General features: G+C 46.0%; 1 protein-coding gene across 2 annotated transcripts in view; it reads right to left on the bottom strand.

The window, feature by feature from the left end:
• LOC109882836 (CD9 antigen) overlaps positions 1 to 19,736 on the bottom strand; it is a 39,910-nt gene extending 20,174 nt beyond the window's left edge. Inside the window, exon 1 of one of the 2 annotated variants that reach the window (XM_031794895.1) lies at positions 19,459 to 19,736. In XM_031794895.1, the coding sequence (XP_031650755.1) occupies positions 19,459 to 19,527 (69 nt within the window). In that variant the 5' untranslated portion in view covers positions 19,528 to 19,736. Of the gene's footprint in view, positions 1 to 17,956; positions 18,186 to 19,458 lie in introns of those variants that run through there. The other variant, XM_031794896.1, reaches the window with a different exon arrangement.
• Between the last annotated feature and the right edge of the window lie 2,721 nt (positions 19,737 to 22,457).

Here is a 22,457-nt window from a genome sequence, read left to right on the forward strand (position 1 = left end):
CCATCAATTCACAGTTTCTGGTTGGGAAAGGTTTTAATAGTCACCGTGGATAAAACATAAACCATGCACTTGCTAATAAACTTGCTCACCGATTCAGCGTATACATCAATGTTGTTGTCTGAGGCGATTGTGATTATGATCGAAGATAATGCGGACAGCATTTGATTGTAAGGAAGTCTAGGTCAGGTGAACAAAGGGACTTGAGTTCCTGTATGTTGTTATGATCACACCACGACTCGTTAATCATAAGGCATACACCCCTCCCCTTCATCCTACCAGAGAGATGCTTGTTTCTGTCGGCGCGATGCGTGAAGAAACCGAGTGGTTGTACAGACTGACTGATGACCTATCCAGAGTGAGCCATGTTTCCGTAAAACACAGAACGTTACAATCTCTGATGTCTCTCTGGAAGGCAACCCTTGCTCGGATTTCGTCTACCTCGTTGTCAAGAGACTGGACATTGGCGAGTAGTATACTCGGGAGCGGTGAGCCCATCTACGGAGCCCGACCAGATGGCCGCTCCGTCTGCCTCTCCTGCGGCGCCGTTGTTTTGGGTCGCCGGCTGGGATCCGATCCATTGTCCTGGGTGGTGGACCAAACAGAGGATCTGCTTCTGGAAAGTCGTATTCCTGGTCATAATGATGGTAAGTTGACGTTGCTCTTATATCCAATAGTTCCTCCCAGCTGTATGTAATAAGACTTCAGATTTCCTGGGGTAACAATGTAAGAAATAACACATTAAAAAACGAAATACTGCACAGTTTCCTGAGGACCTAAAGCATCTCTGTCAGCACCATAACAAGATGAGACACTAGTAAATCTGACACACTGGTACATCTGTTGTTCTGTACCAGTGTGTCAGAGCTGCATCAGCTGTTCTGTACCAGTGTGTCAGAGCTCCATCAGCTGTTCTGTACCAGTGTGTCAGAGCTCCATCAGCTGTTCTGTACCAGTGTGTCAGAGCTCCATCAGCTGTTCTGTACCAGTGTGTCAGAGCTGCATCAGCCGTTCTGTACCAGTGTGTCAGAGCTGCATCAGCTGTTCTGTACCAGTGTGTCAGAGCTCCATCAGCTGTTCTGTACCAGTGTGTCAGAGCTCCATCAGCTGTTCTGTACCAGTGTGTCAGAGCTGCATCAGCCGTTCTGTACCAGTGTGTCAGAGCTGCATCAGCTGTTCTGTACCAGTGTGTCAGAGCTCCATCAGCTGTTCTGTACCAGTGTGTCAGAGCTCCATCAGCTGTTCTGTACCAGTGTGTCAGAGCTGCATCAGCCGTTCTGTACCAGTGTGTCAGAGCTGCATCAGCTGTTCTGTACCAGTGTGTCAGAGCTCCATCAGCTGTTCTGTACCAGTGTGTCAGAGCTCCATCAGCCGTTCTGTACCAGTGTGTCAGAGCTCCATCAGCTGTTCTGTACCAGTGTGTCAGAGCTCCATCAGGCCTGTCTGTCTGTGACTGATGGTTGTTGTTAATCAGGCCTGTCTGTCTGTCTATGACAGAGGGTTGTTGTTAATCAGGCCTGTCTGTCTGTCTATGACTGAGGGTTGTTGTTAATCAGGCCTGTCTGTCTGTGACTGAGGGTTGCTGTTAATCAGGCCTGTCTGTCTGTCTATGACTGAGGGTTGTTGTTAATCAGGCCTGTCTGTCTGTCTATGACTGAGGGTTGTTGTTAATCAGGCCTGTCTGTCTGTGACTGAGGGTTGCTGTTAATCCAGTTGCCTGCATGATATACATCAGTTTCCCAGTGTCACAGTGACAGCACAGCTACATGCTTTTCATCTACTGCCCAAACGAGCTACAGCCCATCTATGGCTGACTGACCGACCGACTGACTAACTGGCTGACTGAATTACTGACTGCCTGGCTGGCTGACTGAAATACTGACTGCCTGGCTGAAATACTGACTGCCTGGCTGGCTGAAATACCGACTGCCTGGCTGGCTGAAATACCGACTGCCTGGCTGGCTGAAATACCGACTGCCTGGCTGGCTGAAATACCGACTGCCTGGCTGGCTGAAATACCGACTGCCTGAATTACTCACTGACTGACTGAATTCCCGACTGCCTGACTAAATTTTTGGGCGAGTTGGATCGGGTCACTTTTAGTCAAAACGTTGACCAACGTTGGTAGACGGTATGATTTTTAATACTGTGTAAAGGAATCGATGATAATATGGGAGGTACTTGGGAGCTGCGCTATGCCACTGCTTAGAACTACATGTTAGGTATGTGTCAGTGATATCCAGCTCAGGGATCCAGCTATGCATTTGGTTTGCTAACTTGCTCGCTAAGTAGCTATAGGTCAAGATCAATCTTCTTGGTTGCAGCAGAGACATTCTAGCCTGGGTGCCAGTGTCTTTAGCTAATCCACTTATTGTACTCCTGGTCACTGCCAAAGAGACTGACCTTTCTGCCATCTTCAAATATCAACATTCTATTATTAAATGAGCTTGAGGCGAAGACAGGAGTTGATCCTGATTCGATAACCCCCCCAATCTATCCTCCAATCACAACAATTATCCAAATATTGGAACTATCACTTTTTTTCTCTCTCCACAGAACACATTGTTATCCGGTTGCTAAGCAACCATTGTTGTGAATCATATTGCGAACGCCTTGGATAATAGAAAAAGTTGTGCTGCCGTGTTTACTGACCTATCGAAAGCGTCTTTCGATTGGACTGGGCTCGTGACGTTTGCTTAGGGTTAAATCATTATCGCCGTGAAAGAACCCTAGCCATCATGGCAGTATCGGAGGTTCTAGAGCTTCAGAAAGGTGGCCCGCTAGTCATTGGTACTAGCTATTGTTTACTATCTAGATCAATAACATCGATGATATCACGAGAAACTGTCAAATTCATTTACACGCTTACTATAGGCCAAGCATTTTCGAAATCTGACTTTCTGGTACTGCAGAAGACACTTTCTGATCTTAAGTTGGAGCTAAAAATGCAAACAAAATATATGCGCTTCTCTAAACTACATCATTTTAATCTGGTCTCTCTATCCTCTCCAGCCTCTCCAGTCTGGTCTCTCTATCCTCTCCAGCCTCTCCAGTCTGGTCTCTCTATCCTCTCCAGCCTCTCCAGTCTGGTCTCTCTATCCTCCCGTCTGGTCTCTCTATCCTCCCGTCTGGTCTCTCTATCCTCCCCAGCCTCTCCCGTCTGGTATCTCTATCCTCCCCAGCCTCTCCCGTCTGGTCTCTCTATCCTCCCCAGCCTCTCCCGTCTGGTCTCTCTATTCTCCCGTCTGGTCTCTCTATCCTCCCCAGCCTCTCCCGTCTGGCCTCTCTATCCTCCCCAGCCTCTCCCGTCTGGTCTCTCTATCCTCCCGTCTGGTCTCTCTATCCTCCCGTCTGGTCTCTCTATCCTCCCCAGCCTCTCCCGTCTGGTATCTCTATCCTCCCCAGCCTCTCCCGTCTGGTCTCTCTATCCTCCCCAGCCTCTCCCGTCTGGTCTCTCTATCCTCCCGTCTGGTCTCTCTATCCTCCCGTCTGGTCTCTCTATTCTCCCGTCTGGTCTCTCTATCCTCCCCAGCCTCTCCCGTCTGGCCTCTCTATCCTCCCCAGCCTCTCCCGTCTGGTCTCTCTATCCTCCCGTCTGGTCTCTCTATCCTCCCGTCTGGTCTCTCTATCCTCCCGTCTGGTCTCTCTATCCTCCCGTCTGGTCTCTCTATCCTCCCGTCTGGTCTCTCTATCCTCCCGTCTGGTCTCTCTATCCTCCCGTCTGGTCTCTCTATCCTCCCCAGCCTCTCCCGTCTGGTCTCTCTATCCTCCCGTCTGGTCTCTCTATCCTCCCGTCTGGTCTCTCTATCCTCCCCAGCCTCTCCCGTCTGGTCTCTCTATCCTCCCGTCTGGTCTCTCTATCCTCCCGTCTGGTCTCTCTATCCTCCCGTCTGGTCTCTCTATCCTCCCGTCTGGTCTCTCTATCCTCCCGTCTGGTCTCTCTATCCTCCCGTCTGGTCTCTCTATCCTCCCGTCTGGTCTCTCTATCCTCCCGTCTGGTCTCTCTATCCTCCCGTCTGGTCTCTCTATCCTCCCGTCTGGTCTCTCTATCCTCCCGTCTGGTCTCTCTATCCTCCCGTCTGGTCTCTCTATCCTCCCGTCTGGTCTCCCCAGCCTCTCCCGTCTGGTCTCTCTATCCTCCCCAGCCTCTCCCGTCTGGTCTCTCTATCCTCCCCAGCCTCTCCCGTCTGGTCTCTCTATCCTCCCCAGCCTCTCCCGTCTGGTCTCTCTATCCTCCCGTCTGGTCTCTCTATCCTCCCGTCTGGTCTCTCTATCCTCCCGTCTGGTCTCCCCAGCCTCTCCCGTCTGGTCTCTCTATCCTCCCCTGCCTCTCTCGTCTGGTCTCTCTATCCTCCCCAGCCTCTCCCATCTGGTCTCTCTATCCTCTCCAGCCTCTCCCGTCTGGTCTCTCTATCCTCCCCAGCCTCTCCCGTCTGGTCTCTCTATCCTCCCCAGCCTCTCCCGTCTGGTCTCTCTATCCTCCCGTCTGGTCTCTTTATCCTCCCCAGCCTCTCCCGTCTGGTCTCTCTATCCTCCCCAGCCTCTCCCGTCTGGTCTCTCTATCCTCCCGTCTGGTCTCTCTATCCTCCCCAGCCTCTCCCGTCTGGTCTCTCTATCCTCCCGTCTGGTCTCTCTATCCTCCCGTCTCCCGTCTGGTCTCTCTATCCTCTCCAATCTCTCCATAACAAGGGATTTGAAAGTACTACCAGGCCCCTCCCCCTCTCTGTCTGCAGTGGAGGTGGTCTGGGGACTGGGTAAGAGAGGAGGATAAACTATGAAAGGAGAGATAAAAGCAACATCCACTCTGGTGTGTCTCCTCTCTTTATCTAGGTTAGGATCATAAAGAGAGACAGTTGGGGTCTCTCTCTCTCTCTCTCTCTCTGATGGATAGAGACATAGTTGAACAAACAATTATTAGGTCAATCCAATTGAATAAAGTAACTTTTTGACAGCACCCCTCTTGATTTGAATGAAACCTTCCAGACATGTTTCCCATTGTAGACGTGCTCAGAAAGGGACCTTTTTGGACCAACATTCAAGAGATAAAGATGCTCAACGTGAACCCATTTTGCACACCCCACAATACCATGAGACATCCATGTCTTCATCACTGGAAAAGAGAACCATCGGTTGAAATTGATATCATTTAAAAAGTTTACAAATAGGGTTGTCAAAACCATTTAAAAAAAAGACATTTAACATTGAACCTTTTATGATATTGGCTTCGACCCCATTTACATAATCTGAGGTTGTGTTGTACTTGTTGTGGATCAAACGAGGGTTCAGTAACCGTGGTGGATCAAACGAGGGTTCAGTAACCGTGGTGGATCAAACGAGGGTTCAGTAACCGTGGTGGATCAAACGAGGGTTCAGTAACCGTGGTGGATCATATTAGGGTTCAGTAACCGTGGTGGATCATATTAGGGTTCAGTAGCCATCATGTAGCATATTAGGGTTCAGTGCCTTTCTCAAGGGCACATGGACAGAGGAGTTTTCAGATTGTCGGGTCAGCTTTCAAACCAGCGACCTTCCGGTTACTAACTCTCTAACCACTAGGCTACCTGCCGGTTACTGGCCCAACGCTCTAACCACTAGGCTACCTGCCGGTTACTGGCCCAACGCTCTAACCACTAGGCTACCTGCCGGTTACTGGCCCAACGCTCTAACCACTAGGCTACCTGCCGGTTACTGGCCCAACGCTCTAACCACTAGGCTACCTGCCGGTTACTGGCCCAACGCTCTAACCACTAGGCTACCTGCCGGTTACTGGCCCAACGCTCTAACCACTAGGCTACCTGCCGGTTACTGGCCCAACGCTCTAACCACTAGGCTACCTGCCGGTTACTGGCCCAACGCTCTAACCACTAGGCTACCTGCCGGTTACTGGCCCAACGCTCTAACCACTAGGCTACCTGCCGGTTACTGGCCCAACGCTCTAACCACTAGGCTACCTGCCGGTTACTGGCCCAACGCTCTAACCACTAGGCTACCTGCCGGTTACTGGCCCAACGCTCTAACCACTAGGCTACCTGCCGGTTACTGGCCCAACGCTCTAACCACTAGGCTACCTGCCGGTTACTGGCCCAACGCTCTAACCACTAGGCTACCTGCCGGTTACTAGTCCAACTCTAACCACTAGGCTACCTTCCGCTCTGTTGTTTTAAATGATACTGTCAATCCTTCAGAGGAAACCTACAGTGAGGGAAAAAAGTATTTGATCCCCTGCTGATATTGTATGTTTGCCCACTGACAAACCAATTTATTTATTTTATTTATTTATTTTACCTTTATTTAACCAGGTAGGCAAGTTGAGAACAAGTTCTCATTTACAATTGCGACCTGGCCAAGATAAAGCAAAGCAGTTCGACAGATAAAACGACACAGAGTTACACATGGAGTAAAAACAAACATACAGTCAATAATGCAGTATAAACAAGTCTATATACAATGTGAGCAAATGAGGTGAGATAAGGGAGGTAAAGGCAAAAAAGGCCATGGTGGCAAAGTAAATACAATATAGCAAGTAAAATACTGGAATGGTAGTTTTGCAATGGAAGAATGTGCAAAGTAGAAATAAAAAAATAATGGGGTGCAAAGGAGCAAAGTAAATAAATAAATTAAAATTAAATACAGTTGGGAAAGAGGTAGTTGTTTGGGTTAAATTATAGGTGGGCTATGTACAGGTGCAGTAATCTGTGAGCTGCTCTGACAGTTGGTGCTTAAAGCTAGTGAGGGAGATAAGTGTTTCCAGTTTCAGAGATTTTTGTAGTTCGTTCCAGTCATTGGCAGCAGAGAACTGGAAGGAGAGGCGGCCAAAGAAAGAATTGGTTTTGGGGGTGACTAGAGAGATATACCTGCTGGAGCGTGTGCTACAGGTGGGAGATGCTATGGTGACCAGCGAGCTGAGATAAGGGGGGACTTTACCTAGCAGGGTCTTGTAGATGACATGGAGCCAGTGGGTTTGGCGACGAGTATGAAGCGAGGGCCAGCCAACGAGAGGGTACAGGTCGCAATGGTGGGTAGTATATGGGGCTTTGGTGATAAAACGGATTGCACTGTGATAGACTGCATCCAATTTGTTGAGTAGGGTATTGGAGGCTATTTTGTAAATGACATCGCCAAAGTCGAGGATTGGTAGGATGGTCAGTTTTACAAGGGTATGTTTGGCAGCATGAGTGAAGGATGCTTTGTTGCGAAATAGGAAGCCAATTCTAGATTTAACTTTGGATTGGAGATGTTTGATATGGGTCTGGAAGGAGAGTTTACAATCTAACCAGACACCTAAGTATTTGTAGTTGTCCACGTATTCTAAGTCAGAGCCGTCCAGAGTAGTGATGTTGGACAGGCGGGTAGGTGCAGGCAGCGATCGGTTGAAGAGCATGCATTTAGTTTTACTTGCATTCAAGAGCAATTGGAGGCCACGGAAGGAGAGTTGTATGGCATTGAAGCTTGCCTGGAGGGTTGTTAACACAGTGTCCAGAGAAGGGCCGGAAGTATACAGAATGGTGTCGTCTGCGTAGAGGTGGATCAGGGACTCACCAGCAGCAAGAGCGACCTCATTGATGTATACAGAGAAGAGAGTCGGTCCAAGAATTGAACCCTGTGGCACCCCCATAGAGACTGCCAGAGGTCCGGACAGCAGACCCTCCGATTTGACACACTGAACTCTATCAGAGAAGTAGTTGGTGAACCAGGCGAGGCAATCATTTGAGAAACCAAGGCTGTCGAGTCTGCCGATGAGGATATGGTGATTGACAGAGTCGAAAGCCTTGGCCAGATCAATGAATACGGCTGCACAGTAATGTTTCTTATCGATGGCGGTTAAGATATCGTTTAGGACCTTGAGCGTGGCTGAGGTGCACCCATGACCAGCTCTGAAACCAGATTGCATAGCAGAGAAGGTATGGTGAGATTCGAAATGGTCGGTAATCTGTTTGTTGACTTGGCTTTCGAAGACCTTAGAAAGGCATGGTAGGATAGATATAGGTCTGTAGCAGTTTGGGTCAAGAGTGTCCCCCCCTTTGAAGAGGGGGATGACCGCAGCTGCTTTCCAATCTTTGGGAATCTCAGACGACACGAAAGAGAGGTTGAACAGGCTAGTAATAGGGGTGGCAACAATTGCGGCAGATAATTTTAGAAAGAAAGGGTCCAGATTGTCTAGCCCGGCTGATTTGTAGGGGTCCAGATTTTGCAGCTCTTTCAGAACATCAGCTGAATGGATTTGGGAGAAGGAGAAATGGGGAAGGCTTGGGCGAGTTGCTGTTGGGGGTGCAGTGCTGTTGTCCGGGGTAGGAGTAGCCAGGTGGAAAGCATGGCCAGCCGTAGAAAAATGCTTATTGAAATTCTCAATTATGGTGGATTTATCAGTGGTGACAGTGTTTCCTATCTTCAGTGCAGTGGGCAGCTGGGAGGAGGTGTTCTTATTCTCCATGGACTTTACAGTGTCCCAGAACTTTTTTGAGTTAGTGTTGCAGGAAGCAAATTTCTGCTTGAAAAAGCTAGCCTTGGCTTTTCTAACTGCCTGTGTATAATGATTTCTAGCTTCCCTGAACAGCTGCATATCACGGGGGCTGTTCGATGCTAATGCAGAACGCCATAGGATGTTTTTGTGTTGGTTAAGGGCAGTCAGGTCTGGGGAGAACCAAGGGCTATATCTGTTCCTGGTTCTAAATTTCTTGAATGGGGCATGTTTATTTAGGATGGTTAGGAAGGCATTTAAAAAAAATATCCAGGCATCCTCTACTGACGGGATGAGATCAATATCCTTCCAGGATACCCCGGCCAGGTCGATTAGAAAGGCCTGCGATCAGTCTATAATTTTAATGGTAGGTTTATTTGAATAATGAGAGACAGAATAACAACAAAAACATCCAGAAAAACGCATGTCAAAAATTTTATAAATTGATTTGCATTTTAATGAGGGAAATAAGTTATTATTTAATCATTTACGTTAAAAGGATAAAAAAATATACAATAAATTAGTTTGACAACAATGTTTGGAAGCTTTTACATGATATAAAAAGTAAACCGTATCTTTTCCAGTGATGAAGCAATGGATGTCTCATGGTGGCAGGTAGCCTAGCAGTTAAGAGCGTTGAGCCAGGACCTGAACATGTCGCTCGTTCAAATCCCTTTGCCAACTAGCTGAAAAATCTGTCGATGTGTTAAGCAAGGCACAACCCTAATTGCTCCTGTAATTTTCTCTGGATTAGAGTGTCTGCTAAATGAAGTCCCATTGATCCCTTCATTACAAAGCTCTACTACAAGAGATTCCAAACCCATCCACAAGGTTTGTTAACTCGAAGTTCCTCGGGTCTCTACTAGGTAAATACACTTTATGGTTTAAAAAAAAAGGACCTCATGTTCTGGTCACAGTCAGGTAATTAAAAATATTGATTACCTTCACACTGAAGAATGTAATGTTTTCTATTGAATCTGATTTAGATTTGATTGAGTCTTGTGAAAAATAAATACAACTAAACTGTCAATTGAAACGTTAATGGTGGAGTATACAAAAGTACCTTTATCTCATGAACGTGTTGGCATTCAGGTCCAGAAAGGCACTTTCTGAGCAACATGGCCAAACATGTATGGAAAGGACCTTTATCTCATGAACGTGTTGGCATTCAGGTCCAGAAAGGCACTTTCTGAGCAACATGGCCAAACATGTATGGAAAGGACCTTTATCTCATGAACGTGTTGGCATTCAGGTCCAGAAAGGCACTTTCTGAGCAACATGGCCAAACATGTATGGAAAGTTGTGTTTAAATCAAAAGGGATGCTGTCAAAAACGAATTGAATTCACATGGATAAAACAAAACCCACTCCACTAAGGTATGCTAGGCTAAAACCCACTCCACTAAGCTAACGGCTAGGCTAAAACCCACTCTACTAAGGTATGCTAGGCTAAACCCCATTCCACTAAGCTAACGGCTAGGCTAAAACCCACTCCACTAAGCTAACGGCCAGGCTAAAACCCACTCCACTAGGCTATGCTAAAACCCACTCCACTAGGCTATGCTAAAACCCACTCCACTAGGCTATGCTAAAACCCACTCCACTAGGCTATGCTAAACCCCACTCCACTAAGCTAACGGCCAGGCTAAAACCCACTCCACTAGGGTATGCTAAACCCCATTCCACTAAGCTAACGGCCAGGCTAAAACCCACTCCACTAGGCTATGCTAAACCCCATTCCACTAAGCTAACGGCCAGGCTAAAAACCACTCCACTAGGCTATGCTAAACCCCATTCCACTAAGCTAACGGCCAGGCTAAAACCCACTCCACTAGGCTATGCTAAACCCCATTCCACTAAGCTAACGGCCAGGCTAAAACCCACTCCACTAGGCTATGCTAAACCCCATTCCACTAAGCTAACGGCCAGGCTAAAACCCACTCCACTAGGCTATGCTAAACCCCATTCCACTAAGCTAACGGCCAGGCTAAAACCCACTCCACTAGGCTATGCTAAACCCCATTCCACTAAGCTAACGGCCAGGCTAAAACCCACTCCACTAGGCTATGCTAAACCCAATTCCACTAAGCTAACGGCCAGGCTAAAACCCACTCCACTAGGCTATGCTAAAACCCACTCCACTAGGCTATGCTAAAACCCACTCCACTAGGCTATGCTAAAACCCACTCCACTAGGCTATGCTAAAACCCACTCCACTAGGCTATGCTAAAACCCACTCCACTAGGCTATGCTAAAACCCACTCCACTAAGCTAACGGCTATGCTAAAACCCACTCCACTAAGCTAACGGCTATACTAGAACCCACTCCACTAGGCTATACAAGGCTAAAACCGAACAGCGTTGTCAAAAGGGCACTGCACATGTGAGCTGTTTCATGTGACAGATGAAAAAGCCCATTCGTAATGTAGAAAGAGGAGATCTGATAGGCTACTTGTAAGCAAGGTAAGACATGCCTCATATGTATGAAAACGTTCAGCTTTCAAACAATGAAGTATATGCTTTCTCCAGCTCATTGAAAAGGGGTGTGAGAGGCTCTGATAAAGCCTGCCTTCCGTTGCTGTTTGATGCCGCATTCACGACAACTGGGAACTGGGAAATCCCTGACTTCCAACTTCAGTGCGTTCAAGACAACTGGGAACTGGGAGAAAAAAAAATTAAACGAGCTCCAACTGGGGAAAAAAGAACTTTGAACGGTCATCCAACTGGTGAACTCTGGCCTCTTTCTAGAGCTACGACTTTGTGACCTGAAGATCACTGATTTCATGATTTGAACCCCCCCCACCCCTCAGAGTTCGACGAGGGTCGACGAGGATTCCGTACTGAGGAAAGCCGTATTGCATGATCAAGAATGTGCTGGTCCTCATACCACTGCTGCCATTTCAACGGCATTTGAGAACATGTTTGCAACGTGGAAACATGAACACACTAGCTAGCTCCATTTGAACAACTGACTGGAGAAAGAAGCTCAACTGGGTCTGCAGCAGACGTGAAACCCCTCTGCCATGGAATTGAAACCCCCGTCATGGAATTGAAACCCATCTGCCATGGAATAGAAACCCCCGCCATGGAATTGAAACCCCCGCCATGGAATTGAAACGCCTGCTCAACAGAAATGCCAACACAGACCATCGGGTTAACTTGGGAAAAGTACTCTAGTAGAGGCTGTGAACAAGCGGTGGCATTCTCTATGAGCCTCTACTGTGTCGCCACCATGCTCGATGCCAGGTACAAGGACCTCTACTGTGTCACCACCATGCTCGATGCTAGGTACAAGGACCTCTACTGTGTCACCACCATGCTCGATGCTAGGTACAAGGACCTCTACTGTGTCACCACCATGCTCGATGCTAGGTACAAGGACCTCTACTGTGTCACCACCATGCTCGATGCCAGGTACAAGGACCTCTACTGTGTCACCACCATGCTCGATGCCAGGTACAAGGACCTCTACTGTGTCGCCACCATGCTCGATGCCAGGTACAAGGACATCTACTGTGTCACCACCATGCTCGATGCCAGGTACAAGGACCTCTACTGTGTCGCCACCATGCTCGATGCCAGGTACAAGGACCTCTACTGTGTCACCACCATGCTCGATGCCAGGTACAAGGACCTCTACTGTGTCGCCACCATGCTCGATGCTAGGTACAAGGACCTCTACTGTGTCGCCACCATGCTCGATGCCAGGTACAAGGACCTCTACTGTGTCACCACCATGCTCGATGCCAGGTACAAGGACCTCTACTGTGTCGCCACCATGCTCGATGCCAGGTACAAGGACCTCTACTGTGTCGCCACCATGCTCGATGCCAGGCACAAGGACCGCTACTTCGATGCAGACAAGAAACAGGGTTTACGTAACATGTTAGACACAGCTGGACAAGATGGAAACGGACACAGTGACAGTGCAGAGGAAGAGAGGCCACGGACAGACAGAGCTGAAACTTCACTGCTTGACATGTCTGATGAAATCCTGGTTGAGACTGAAACAAATGAACAACGAAACAGCTGTAAGTGAAAGAAATAGGTTTAGTAAATAAATAGATGTTTTACTGTTATTGGGGACATATGTAAATGCCAACAAATTAACGTTTTTGGTGAGTGTGGTGTGTTTCAACTATTTAACGGTACTAGAATGCTTAAAAGACCGCTAAAACTTTTAATATTGGTTATCGGGTATAGTTTTTCTGGGCAAGGAAAATATTGGACATCGGTGCATCCCTAATACATAACTAATATATTGTTAACAAGCACCAATTGAATTCCTCTAAATTATGCCAATATAGATCAAAGAGCATTACCAGTCAAATGTATTTATTGACTGGTATTTCCATCAGTGTCGAGGCTATAAAGCCGACCATTCAAGTGGTATTTCCATCAGTGTCGAGGCTATAAAGCCGACCAGTCAACTGGTATTTCCATCAGTGTCGAGGCTATAAAGCCGACCAGTCAACTGGTATTTCCATCAGTGTCGAGGCTATAAAGCCGACCAGTCAACTGGTATTTCCATCAGTGTCGAGGCTATAAAGCCGACCATTCAAGTGGTATTTCCATCAGTGTCGAGGCTATAAAGCCGACCATTCAAGTGGTATTTCCATCAGTGTCGAGGCTATAAAGCCGACCATTCAAGTGGTATTTCCATCAGTGTCGAGGCTATAAAGCCGACCATTCAAGTGGTATTTCCATCAGTGTCGAGGCTATAAAGCCGACCATTCAAGTGGTATTTCCATCAGTGTCGAGGCTATAAAACATTATTTCTTCTTCTCTTGGACAATTGGCCGGAACCAATTTCATTTATCAGCTATTACCGGCTAACGAAAACCATGCTCATGAGTCTAAAGTGTCACGGCAGCAGGTGTGTCACTAATTTCATCAGAGGCTAAGTTCAAACACATCCTGTCACAGTGGCAACAGTTTCTTCACATCCTGTCACAGTGGCAACACTTTCTTCACTTCCTGTTGTGTGTAAGATAAGAGCGAGAGAGAGCGAGAGAGAGCAGGTGCTTGGGACAACCATATGAACCTAGATTTGGTCTTCACAGCCTGGAGGTTGGCTTCTGATATTCTACCAAGCCCAAGGGCAGCCTAAAGCCTGTATTGATATAAATACATTAGTTGCATGTGCATAACATAACTAGGCAACTTGTTAGTGCTCAGCGATTAACCCATTTTTCGTGAGTTTCTTTAAAACGGAACTAATTGACTCACATCGGTTCAAATTCTTCAATTCCATTTAGTTCTGTTTTTTTTGTGTGTGTGAGCCAAACACGCAATTTCTCTGAAGAAATCAAATCATTCACGAGAAATATGAAGTCAAGAACTATGTGGGATGCTGGGCTTCAGGGGGTTGTAGCTTTCATTAAGCAAATATTCAACCTAGTTCAGTTCATAAAACGCAGTAATTAACTACAATCCTTGCACTTGTTCTTTCAGATGTTTATATTTTACCTTTATTTAACCAGGCAAGTCAGTTAAGAACAAATTCTTATTTTCAATGACAGCCTAGGAACAGTGGGTTAACTGCCTTGTTAAGGGGCAGAATGACAGATTTTTTACCTTGTCAGCTCGGGGATTTGAACTTGCAACCTTCCGGTTACTAGTCCAACTCTCTAACCACTAGGCTACCCTGCCGCCCCTAATGGGTACACCCTAATGGATACACCATTAGGCTTGCTACTTAGATTAGATACACACAGACCGCAGCGAGAGACGAATGTACACAACAACGAGAGAGAGAGGTGGGATAGAGAGTTTGTGAAAGTACACCTTATCTACTTTGAAAAACTAGTACATTTTTTTGCACCAAACAGCTCTGCAGCATCCTTAGTCAGGCTAGTTAGATAGGATGACTAGAGACAGTACGGGGAGAACAGAGATGGTAGAGATAATACATAGTTTAGTCAGACAGCTCTGCAGCATCCTTAGTCAGGCTAGTTAGATAGGATGACTAGAGACAGTACGGGGAGAACAGAGATGGTAGAGATAATACATAGTTTAGTCAGACAGCTCTGCAGCATCCTTAGTCAGGCTAGCTAAATAGGATGACTAGAGACAGTACGGGGAGAACAGAGATGGTAGAGATAATACATAGTTTAGTCAGACAGCTCTGCAGCATCCTTAGTCAGGCTAGCTAAATAGGATGACTAGAGACAGTACGGGGAGAACAGAGATGGTAGAGATAATACATAGTTTAGTCAGACAGCTCTGCAGCATCCTTAGTCAGGCTAGCTAAATAGGATGACTAGAGACAGTACGGGGAGAACAGAGATGGTAGAGATAATACATAGTTTAGTCAGACAGCTCTGCAGCATCCTTAGTCAGGCTAGTTAGATAGGATGACTAGAGACAGTACGGGGAGAACAGAGATGGTAGAGATAATACATAGTTTAGTCAGACAGCTCTGCAGCATCCTTAGTCAGGCTAGCTAAATAGGATGACTAGAGACAGTACGGGGAGAACAGAGATGGTAGAGATAATACATAGTTTAGTCAGACAGCTCTGCAGCATCCTTAGTCAGGCTAGTTCGATAGGATGACTAGAGGCAGTACAGTACGGGGAGAACAGAGATGGTAGAGATAATAGATAGTAGCAGTCAGCCAGCTAGACTGTCTGAGCAGAGATGCGAACTTTAAAGTCGCACTACGCATAAATCCCTCCGCCATTTACTAGTTGTGAAAATTCTACTAGTTTGCTTAATTTCAGTTTGTGGCAAAAATAAACTAGTATAGTGTAGAGAATCATTGTACCATCTAAACCACTATGAAGTATATTTTCCAGAACCAAAAATACTGGTCATTTCAGCTAGTGTACAAAACCCACAGTATAAGATGCACGTACAAAACTTAATAACAGGAAGCATAGAAATAGCACACATAGAACAGATCGACCACTTATTAGACTTGCTGTCAAGTAGAATGACAGATCTACAACTACATTTCTGTGTGAATTTGGTCAGTTTGCCCCAAAAAAACGTGACATGTTGAGACTTTTAAGGAATGAAAAACTACTATTTGTGCCATGCAACTTCTAAATAAAGACAATGTAGGCAGGCCTAGAACATCCCAACAGTGTTGCCCCTGTTCAATACCGCTGAGTAATTGGAATATTTTCGTCATTTCTTCAGTCAGTTAAGAACAAACTCTTATTTTCAATGACAGCCTAGGAACAGTGCCTGTTCAGGGGCAGAACGACAGATTTGTACCTTGTCAGCTCGGGGATTTGAACTTGCAACCTTTCGGTTACTAGTCCAACACTCTTAACCACTAGGCTACCCTGCTGCCCCTACACTCTAACCACTAGGCTACCCTGCCGCCTCTACACTCTAACCACTAGGCTACCCTGCCACCTCTACACTCTAACCACTAGGCTACCCTGCCGCCTCTACACTCTAACCACTAGGCTACCTGCCACCTCTACACTCTAACCACTAGGCTACCTGCCACCCCTACACTCTAACCACTAGGCTACCCTGACGCCCCGCCCCTGTTCTTTCTGGGTTTTTTGTAATTGATTATGTGTGTTATACCCCTAGTTTGCAGTGCTTGAAATGGGCAGGAGCTCACAGGAGCCGAGCACTGGCACCTCAAATGGTCTACTGCTTGAGCAGCCCTTCCTTTTATACAACACCATATCAGAAGCATTGTGGAGCTCTCCTGCACCTACATGTAAACAGTCCCAAGCACTGCCTGTGTGACATTTTACTGCATTGTTTGGAGCTAGTAACATAAGCATTTCACTGCACCCGCTATAACATCTGCTTAGCTGTGTACACAACAGTAGAGGTACGTGGGGAAAATCGCTGGGGAAGCCAGGCCAGTATAAAAGCCATATTACAACCTACTGTATGTTGTGATAATTGTGTAGTTTGCTCTAACCCATTCGTTAATAAGCCACAGTGATATACAATAAGGCCAGCGATGAGGCTCTATAACCCCTAAGCCCCAGTGATATACAATAAGGCCCGCGATGAGGCTCTATAACGCCTAAGCCACAGTGATATACAATAAGGCCCGCGATGAGGCTCTATAACGCCTAAGCCACAGTGATATACAATAAGGCCCGCGATGAGGCTCTATAACCCCTAAGCCACAGTGATATACAATAAGGCCAGCGATGAGGCTCTATAACCCCTACGCCACAGTGATAGAGCCTCATCACGGGCCTTATTGTCTATAACCCCTAAGCCACAGTGATATACAATAAGGCCAGCGATGAGGCTCTATAACCCCTACGCCACAGTGATAGAGCCTCATCACGGGCCTTATTGTCCATAACCCCTAAGTCACAGTGATATACAATAAGGCCTGTGACAACAAAAAAGACAACTGTCACAAAGTGGTAGAATATATTCTAAATGCACATTTAGCCTACGTTTGTTTCATCACAAAACTGGAGAGCAACATAATCTGTCCGGTGAAGTCCACAAAACAGATGTTGCATATGTAACAGTATAGACTTAACGTCCGTCCCCTCGCCCCCCGACCTGGGCGCAAACCAGGGACGCTCTGCACACGTCAACAACAGTCACCCTTGAAGCATCGTTACCCATCACTCCACAAAAGCCACGGCCCTTGCAGAGCAAAGGGGAACCACTACTTCAAGGTCTCAGAGCAAGGGGAACCACTACTTCAAGGTCTCAGAGCAAGGGGAACCACTACTTCAAGGTCTCAGAGCAAGGGGAACCACTACTTCAAGGTCTCAGAGCAAGGGGAACCACTACTTCAAGGTCTCAGAGCAAGGGGAACCACTACTTCAAGGTCTCAGAGCAAGGGGAACCACTACTTCAAGGTCTCAGAGCAAGGGGAACCACTACTTCAAGGTCTCAGAGCAAGTGACGTCACCGATTGAAACGCCACTAGCGCGCACCACCGCTAACTAGCTAGCAAGTTCACGTCGGCTACACAGACAAACAGTTATAGGACCTGCAGCATGGTCAAGCAAGTTAATGTTTTCAACCGTTCACTAAACAACTAGTGATTTAGAACCAATGAGTTACTGCAAGTCAGCACAATGACAACAGGAGCCTCTGCTATTCCTGCACCATTTACACTTCAACATTTAAATACATCAAATCAACGAGGCTATAAACACTTACTTTAATACACTGAAAACAAACTTAAAAGATACCAAAAACAATTTAGTCCAATCAATGTTCCTTAATATAACGTGGCTATCCATGGGACTGATTTCTGTGTGCCCGCTGATGTAAAACTTGGTTTTTTTTAACTAATCCTACTTGTAGACTAGTTGAACTCCAATGTCACACTCCTCTCCTTCATGCTGGCAAACCACTCTGTCATACAGCATTTTAGCTACCTAGCTAAAATGCTTGCTAACCTGACTTCCTAGCATGGTCAACATTGAACCAGCTATGTTAGCTAGCTAGTTAACGTGAGCCTACATCTAAGCTACATATTGAAGTCCAATTGTCTCAGGCCAGTGGCACAACATATTAATTCATGTATGGTTACATCAGAATTACCTGAACAGAGAATTAAGTCAAAGCCACAAGTCCAAATCCCCATCTCCATCCATGGCTTAGGAAAGGACTGAGTTAGCTCGCTGCAAGCTCGCTAATGCAGGACATCAAACAGAAACAGACCAGAAGCAGACACGTTTTTCTGAAATTGATGTTTTACAAAGGAAGTAATTTGGTCTGAAGCCAAATCCAAACTGACCTCCCTTGGGGAACGTTTTGCTGCGCCAGACCAACGCTGATTGGCTCATTCTTTTATAATTGTTTATATCAAGGGAGGCCAAACGCTTGCTGGCATTAATCAAGCAAATGCTACGGCAGAAACAAGTTATACTATTATGGTCCAGACAGCATAAGATATATGGACTACACATACTGAGACAGACGGGTGCTGTTTCCCTCGCTTGGATTATTTATCCAGAGAGATTCAGACACTTGCGAATTGATGGAAAATTATGAAACACACAGAGAGACGAAAGATATATTTGACCAATAAGTTCTGAGGAAGTCTGACATCATGAATACACGCCACTGTGTGTTTATCAATCATATGTCTGTTTTATAATGAATGACCCAGACGTAGAGAGAGAGCGCCAATTGCTGAGATGGTGTTGTTCCATGCTGCCCCGAACTCACTCCGAGGGGATTAGTTTATCTGGCCCGCGTCACACAGTTTGGGGAGTTTCTTGGTGTAAAACAATAAGCGTTCGTTTTGGAACCTGGCTGCCTCCCGGGAATGAGCTAGATGCCCCTCTCGAAGTCGGCTCAAAACAAACATAACGTAAATAAGCACGTGGAGTGACGAATAGGATTAGGCCCATGTGTTTTCACATGCAAAGGTGATTGCTTTTGATAAACGCTTCATCTGCCTTCCCAATGAAAACGATGTTTATATTCAAAACATGTATTTTATGTTAAAAAAAAATGTTTCTGGTCGATGCACCTAGAGTGGTGCAAATTACTGTTTGATTTGGGAAGATCGCTACTACCTCCCTGCTTTCGACCGATGATGTGACGGGCCATTGCCTGGTTCAACCCGGGCCAGCGTAATATAACTCCCTGACTATCCGTCTCCCCTTCCGATCAAAAACACACCGCGCCAAGGCTAGGGGAAAGGGCGGATTTTCCTTCAGTGGAAAATGTGATTTGAGTCCGAGTGTCCGACGAGCCAAAACTCAACCTCCTAACAGTCACCCTTTCCATGCCGACGCGATTTACTTAATATACGCGATGGATAAAGGACAAAAATAGCCGAGGACGGGGGGAGACTCAAATTAACCGGCAAAATGACTAGAGCTGCAAGGTCGCTATTCGAGAAGCAATGTTACAAAAAACAAACAATAGGCTAAAATAATTCAGCGGTTTGGTATGTCCGCATGGCGATGCAACATGCATTTGTTGTAGGCTGGATAGGCGAACGTTAACTGCAGCATCGCCACAGCAGACCGCTTCATACAAACTCAAACATATTTCGCCCAAAATAAATAAAAAAAACTATCACGACTTACCCAGAATATGAAGTTGAAGATGAAAAGTAGATATTTGACACATTTCATTCCTCCTTCCACTTTCCCCATTGTTGGCTCAAAAATGCACCGCTAATTCACAAAACGTAAATCGGAGTTTGTCGCTATTCTTTCTCTTAAAAAAAAAAATGTAAACAATATATCGGTGCACCGTGCTGCTGTCAATATCGTCAGCAGAGTAAAGCACCTGAGGTTCCTCTCACTGTGTTTCCAGACCGCCCATTTCAATGTGAGGGGGAGTGGAGGGGGGTTCCAGACCGGCGGTTCCAACTCGACACAGACTCGCTGATTCCAGTCCAGTGACTGCATGGTTGATTCTGATTGGATATGAAGCTTGCTGGCCGTGTCCTCTCCTGCATGATTTGGTCTGATGGTGGTTAGGCCGTCTCTTATTTTTTTCCTCAGACAGAGCTGAATCAGTGGCGATTTTAAAGTTTTTAATGTAAAACTTGGTGGGGCAAACCATTTTTTTAAAATCCATACCATAGCACATACCATAGCACAACATGAATTGCACGATAACGTGAAAAACGGTGCACACAAACTGTTACGGCATACATAAAGCTGTCCCAACAGCAGCGCTTTCTTGGCTATCAGGGAAACAACTAATTCAACCTAATTTACTGCCTTAAAAAAAACAGCTGACATGGCTGACTTGCTTGAACAAATGTGGTTTCTACTGACAATCGAGGTGTACAAACCATGGCATAAGGGGATGGAGAGCGGATTAGAGGCAATCCGTAATTTCGATTAAGACATTAATGAGCGAGCTAGGAAGGACGTTGTTCATGTTCAGTACTTTTGAAATGTACAGCGACAGAATTCAGAACATGGGCCGTTCTTGCAGAATTCTCCCTGTACACCAAGTCAGGACCATAGGATAATTAAAGGGGCCATATAAGCAGTGGCGACCTGTCATTCAGGGCAGACCCCAACTGTTTTGAGACCCACATTTTTAGCAAAAATAAATGAATACATTTTTTGTTGTTGCCTGTTTTGCATTTTATTTGACATTAATATGTGTCACATATCAGTTTGCAAACAATGTACAAAATACATATATATCATTGAGTTAATGAAGCCACATACAAACATGGTCTTTTTTTGTTTTCTTGAGTAAGGCAGCTCCAAAATGCAGGTGTTTCAGCCTATCTCAGTGCTTTCTGTGGTGGTGGGGCAAGCTAGCAGAAAATGCGTTGCACCATGATTGGCTCAGTGTTCTGTCACTCATGGGGATACTACGTCACCACCAAGTCTAAGGGTAAATTCTTATCTAGCCCCTCGGGTGATGCCATAGAGTGTCATGGTTCCACCTGTCACCGTAGGGCAGCAGAGACCGTCCTAGAGACATTAACGACACTCATGTTTTATGCTTGGAAGAGAGACCCTTAAACCCAGACTTGGACAACACACCCACTCCACTGAATAGCAGGCTAATGATTGCTTTGCAACACTTGCAGTTAGCCACTGATTCCTTCCAAACTACTCATTGTTGAATTTGCAATTTTCAACTTGTTGTGTAATGTTTATGGCCGATGCGCACCGATATGTTTTATCTATAATTTCTCTTTATAATTTCTCTTCACATGACAAGGATTAAAAAGGATTTGCCAGTAGATTGTCGACTTGATTCATGATGATAACCGCTAACTTGCTAGCTAAGATTTTGAAAGTATAATGTTGACATGATCTGTCCAATCAAAGCTACGATAGATATCATGTGATTTAACAATTTTATCTGTGGCCAATGACCTTGAGCCTTCTTGGATGGGCACCTCTAATGTAACTCTATGGCAGCACCAAAGAAGGGGCTTGAATTTTTGTGCTCTCCCTGCAGTGATGTAGTGTCCCCATGAGTGACAGAACACTGAGCCAATCACGGCGCAACTAGAGAACATTACCAACCCCTACGCTCTGTATTTCCCACTGACTGCCCCACCACCATAGAAAGCACTGAGCTAGACTGAAACACCTGCACTTTGGAGCTGCTTTACTCAAGAAAACAAAAAAGAGACCATGTTTGTATGCGGCTTCATTAACTCAATTATCTGTTTTTTTCTTTCTTTTTTTACATTGTTTGCAAACTGATATGTGACACGTATTATTGCCAAAATAACATGCAAAACAGGTGGGGCTCAAAACAAGCTCTGCCACCTGCACTGAATGACGGGTCGACCACTGATTACCTATTGGGAAGCACAAAGCAAAATGCTGAGCTATCTGGCCCTAATCGACAGTATACCATGGCAAACTATTTGACCACAGTTTATCAAAAACCTTGACAAAGTACAGGCTGAGTGATCACAGCCTTGCCATTGAGAAGGGTAGACACAGGAAAACCTGTCTTCCTGTAGAGGAAAGGCTGTGCAACCACTGCACAACAGCAGAACCTGAGACAGAGCTGCATTTCCTGACAAAATGTCAAAAATATAAAACAATTAGTGTCATTTCTCCAAATTTGAAACCCTTATTCAAGGTTTATTCAAAGACCTCTCTGGTGAGGATAGGCTACCCGAGAAAGTGCCCCTACCACTTACCCTTATGACTAGGGCCCAGAGGTTTTCCTTAAACCCTTATGACTAGGGCCCAGAGGTTTTCCTTAAACCTTTATGACTAGGGCCCAGAGGTTTTCCTTTAACCTTTATGACTAGGGCCCAGAGGTTTTCCTGGAACCTTTATGACTAGGGCCCTGAGGTTTTCCTTGAACCTTTATGACTAGGGCCCTGAGGTTTTCCTTGAACCTTTATGACTAGGGCCCTGAGGTTTTCCTTGAACCTTTATGACTAGGGCCCTGAGGTTTTCCTTTAACCTTTATGACTAGGGCCCAGAGGTTTTCCTGGAGCCTTTATGACTAGGGCCCTGAGGTTTTCCTGGAACCTTTATGACTAGGGCCCTGAGGTTTTCCTTTAACCTTTATGACTAGGGCCCAGAGGTTTTCCTGGAGCCTTTATGACTAGGGCCCAGAGGTTTTCCTGGAACAT

Source organism: Oncorhynchus kisutch, linkage group LG17, assembly GCF_002021735.2.
Source record: "Oncorhynchus kisutch isolate 150728-3 linkage group LG17, Okis_V2, whole genome shotgun sequence".
Classification (NCBI taxonomy): Eukaryota; Metazoa; Chordata; class Actinopteri; order Salmoniformes; family Salmonidae; genus Oncorhynchus; species Oncorhynchus kisutch.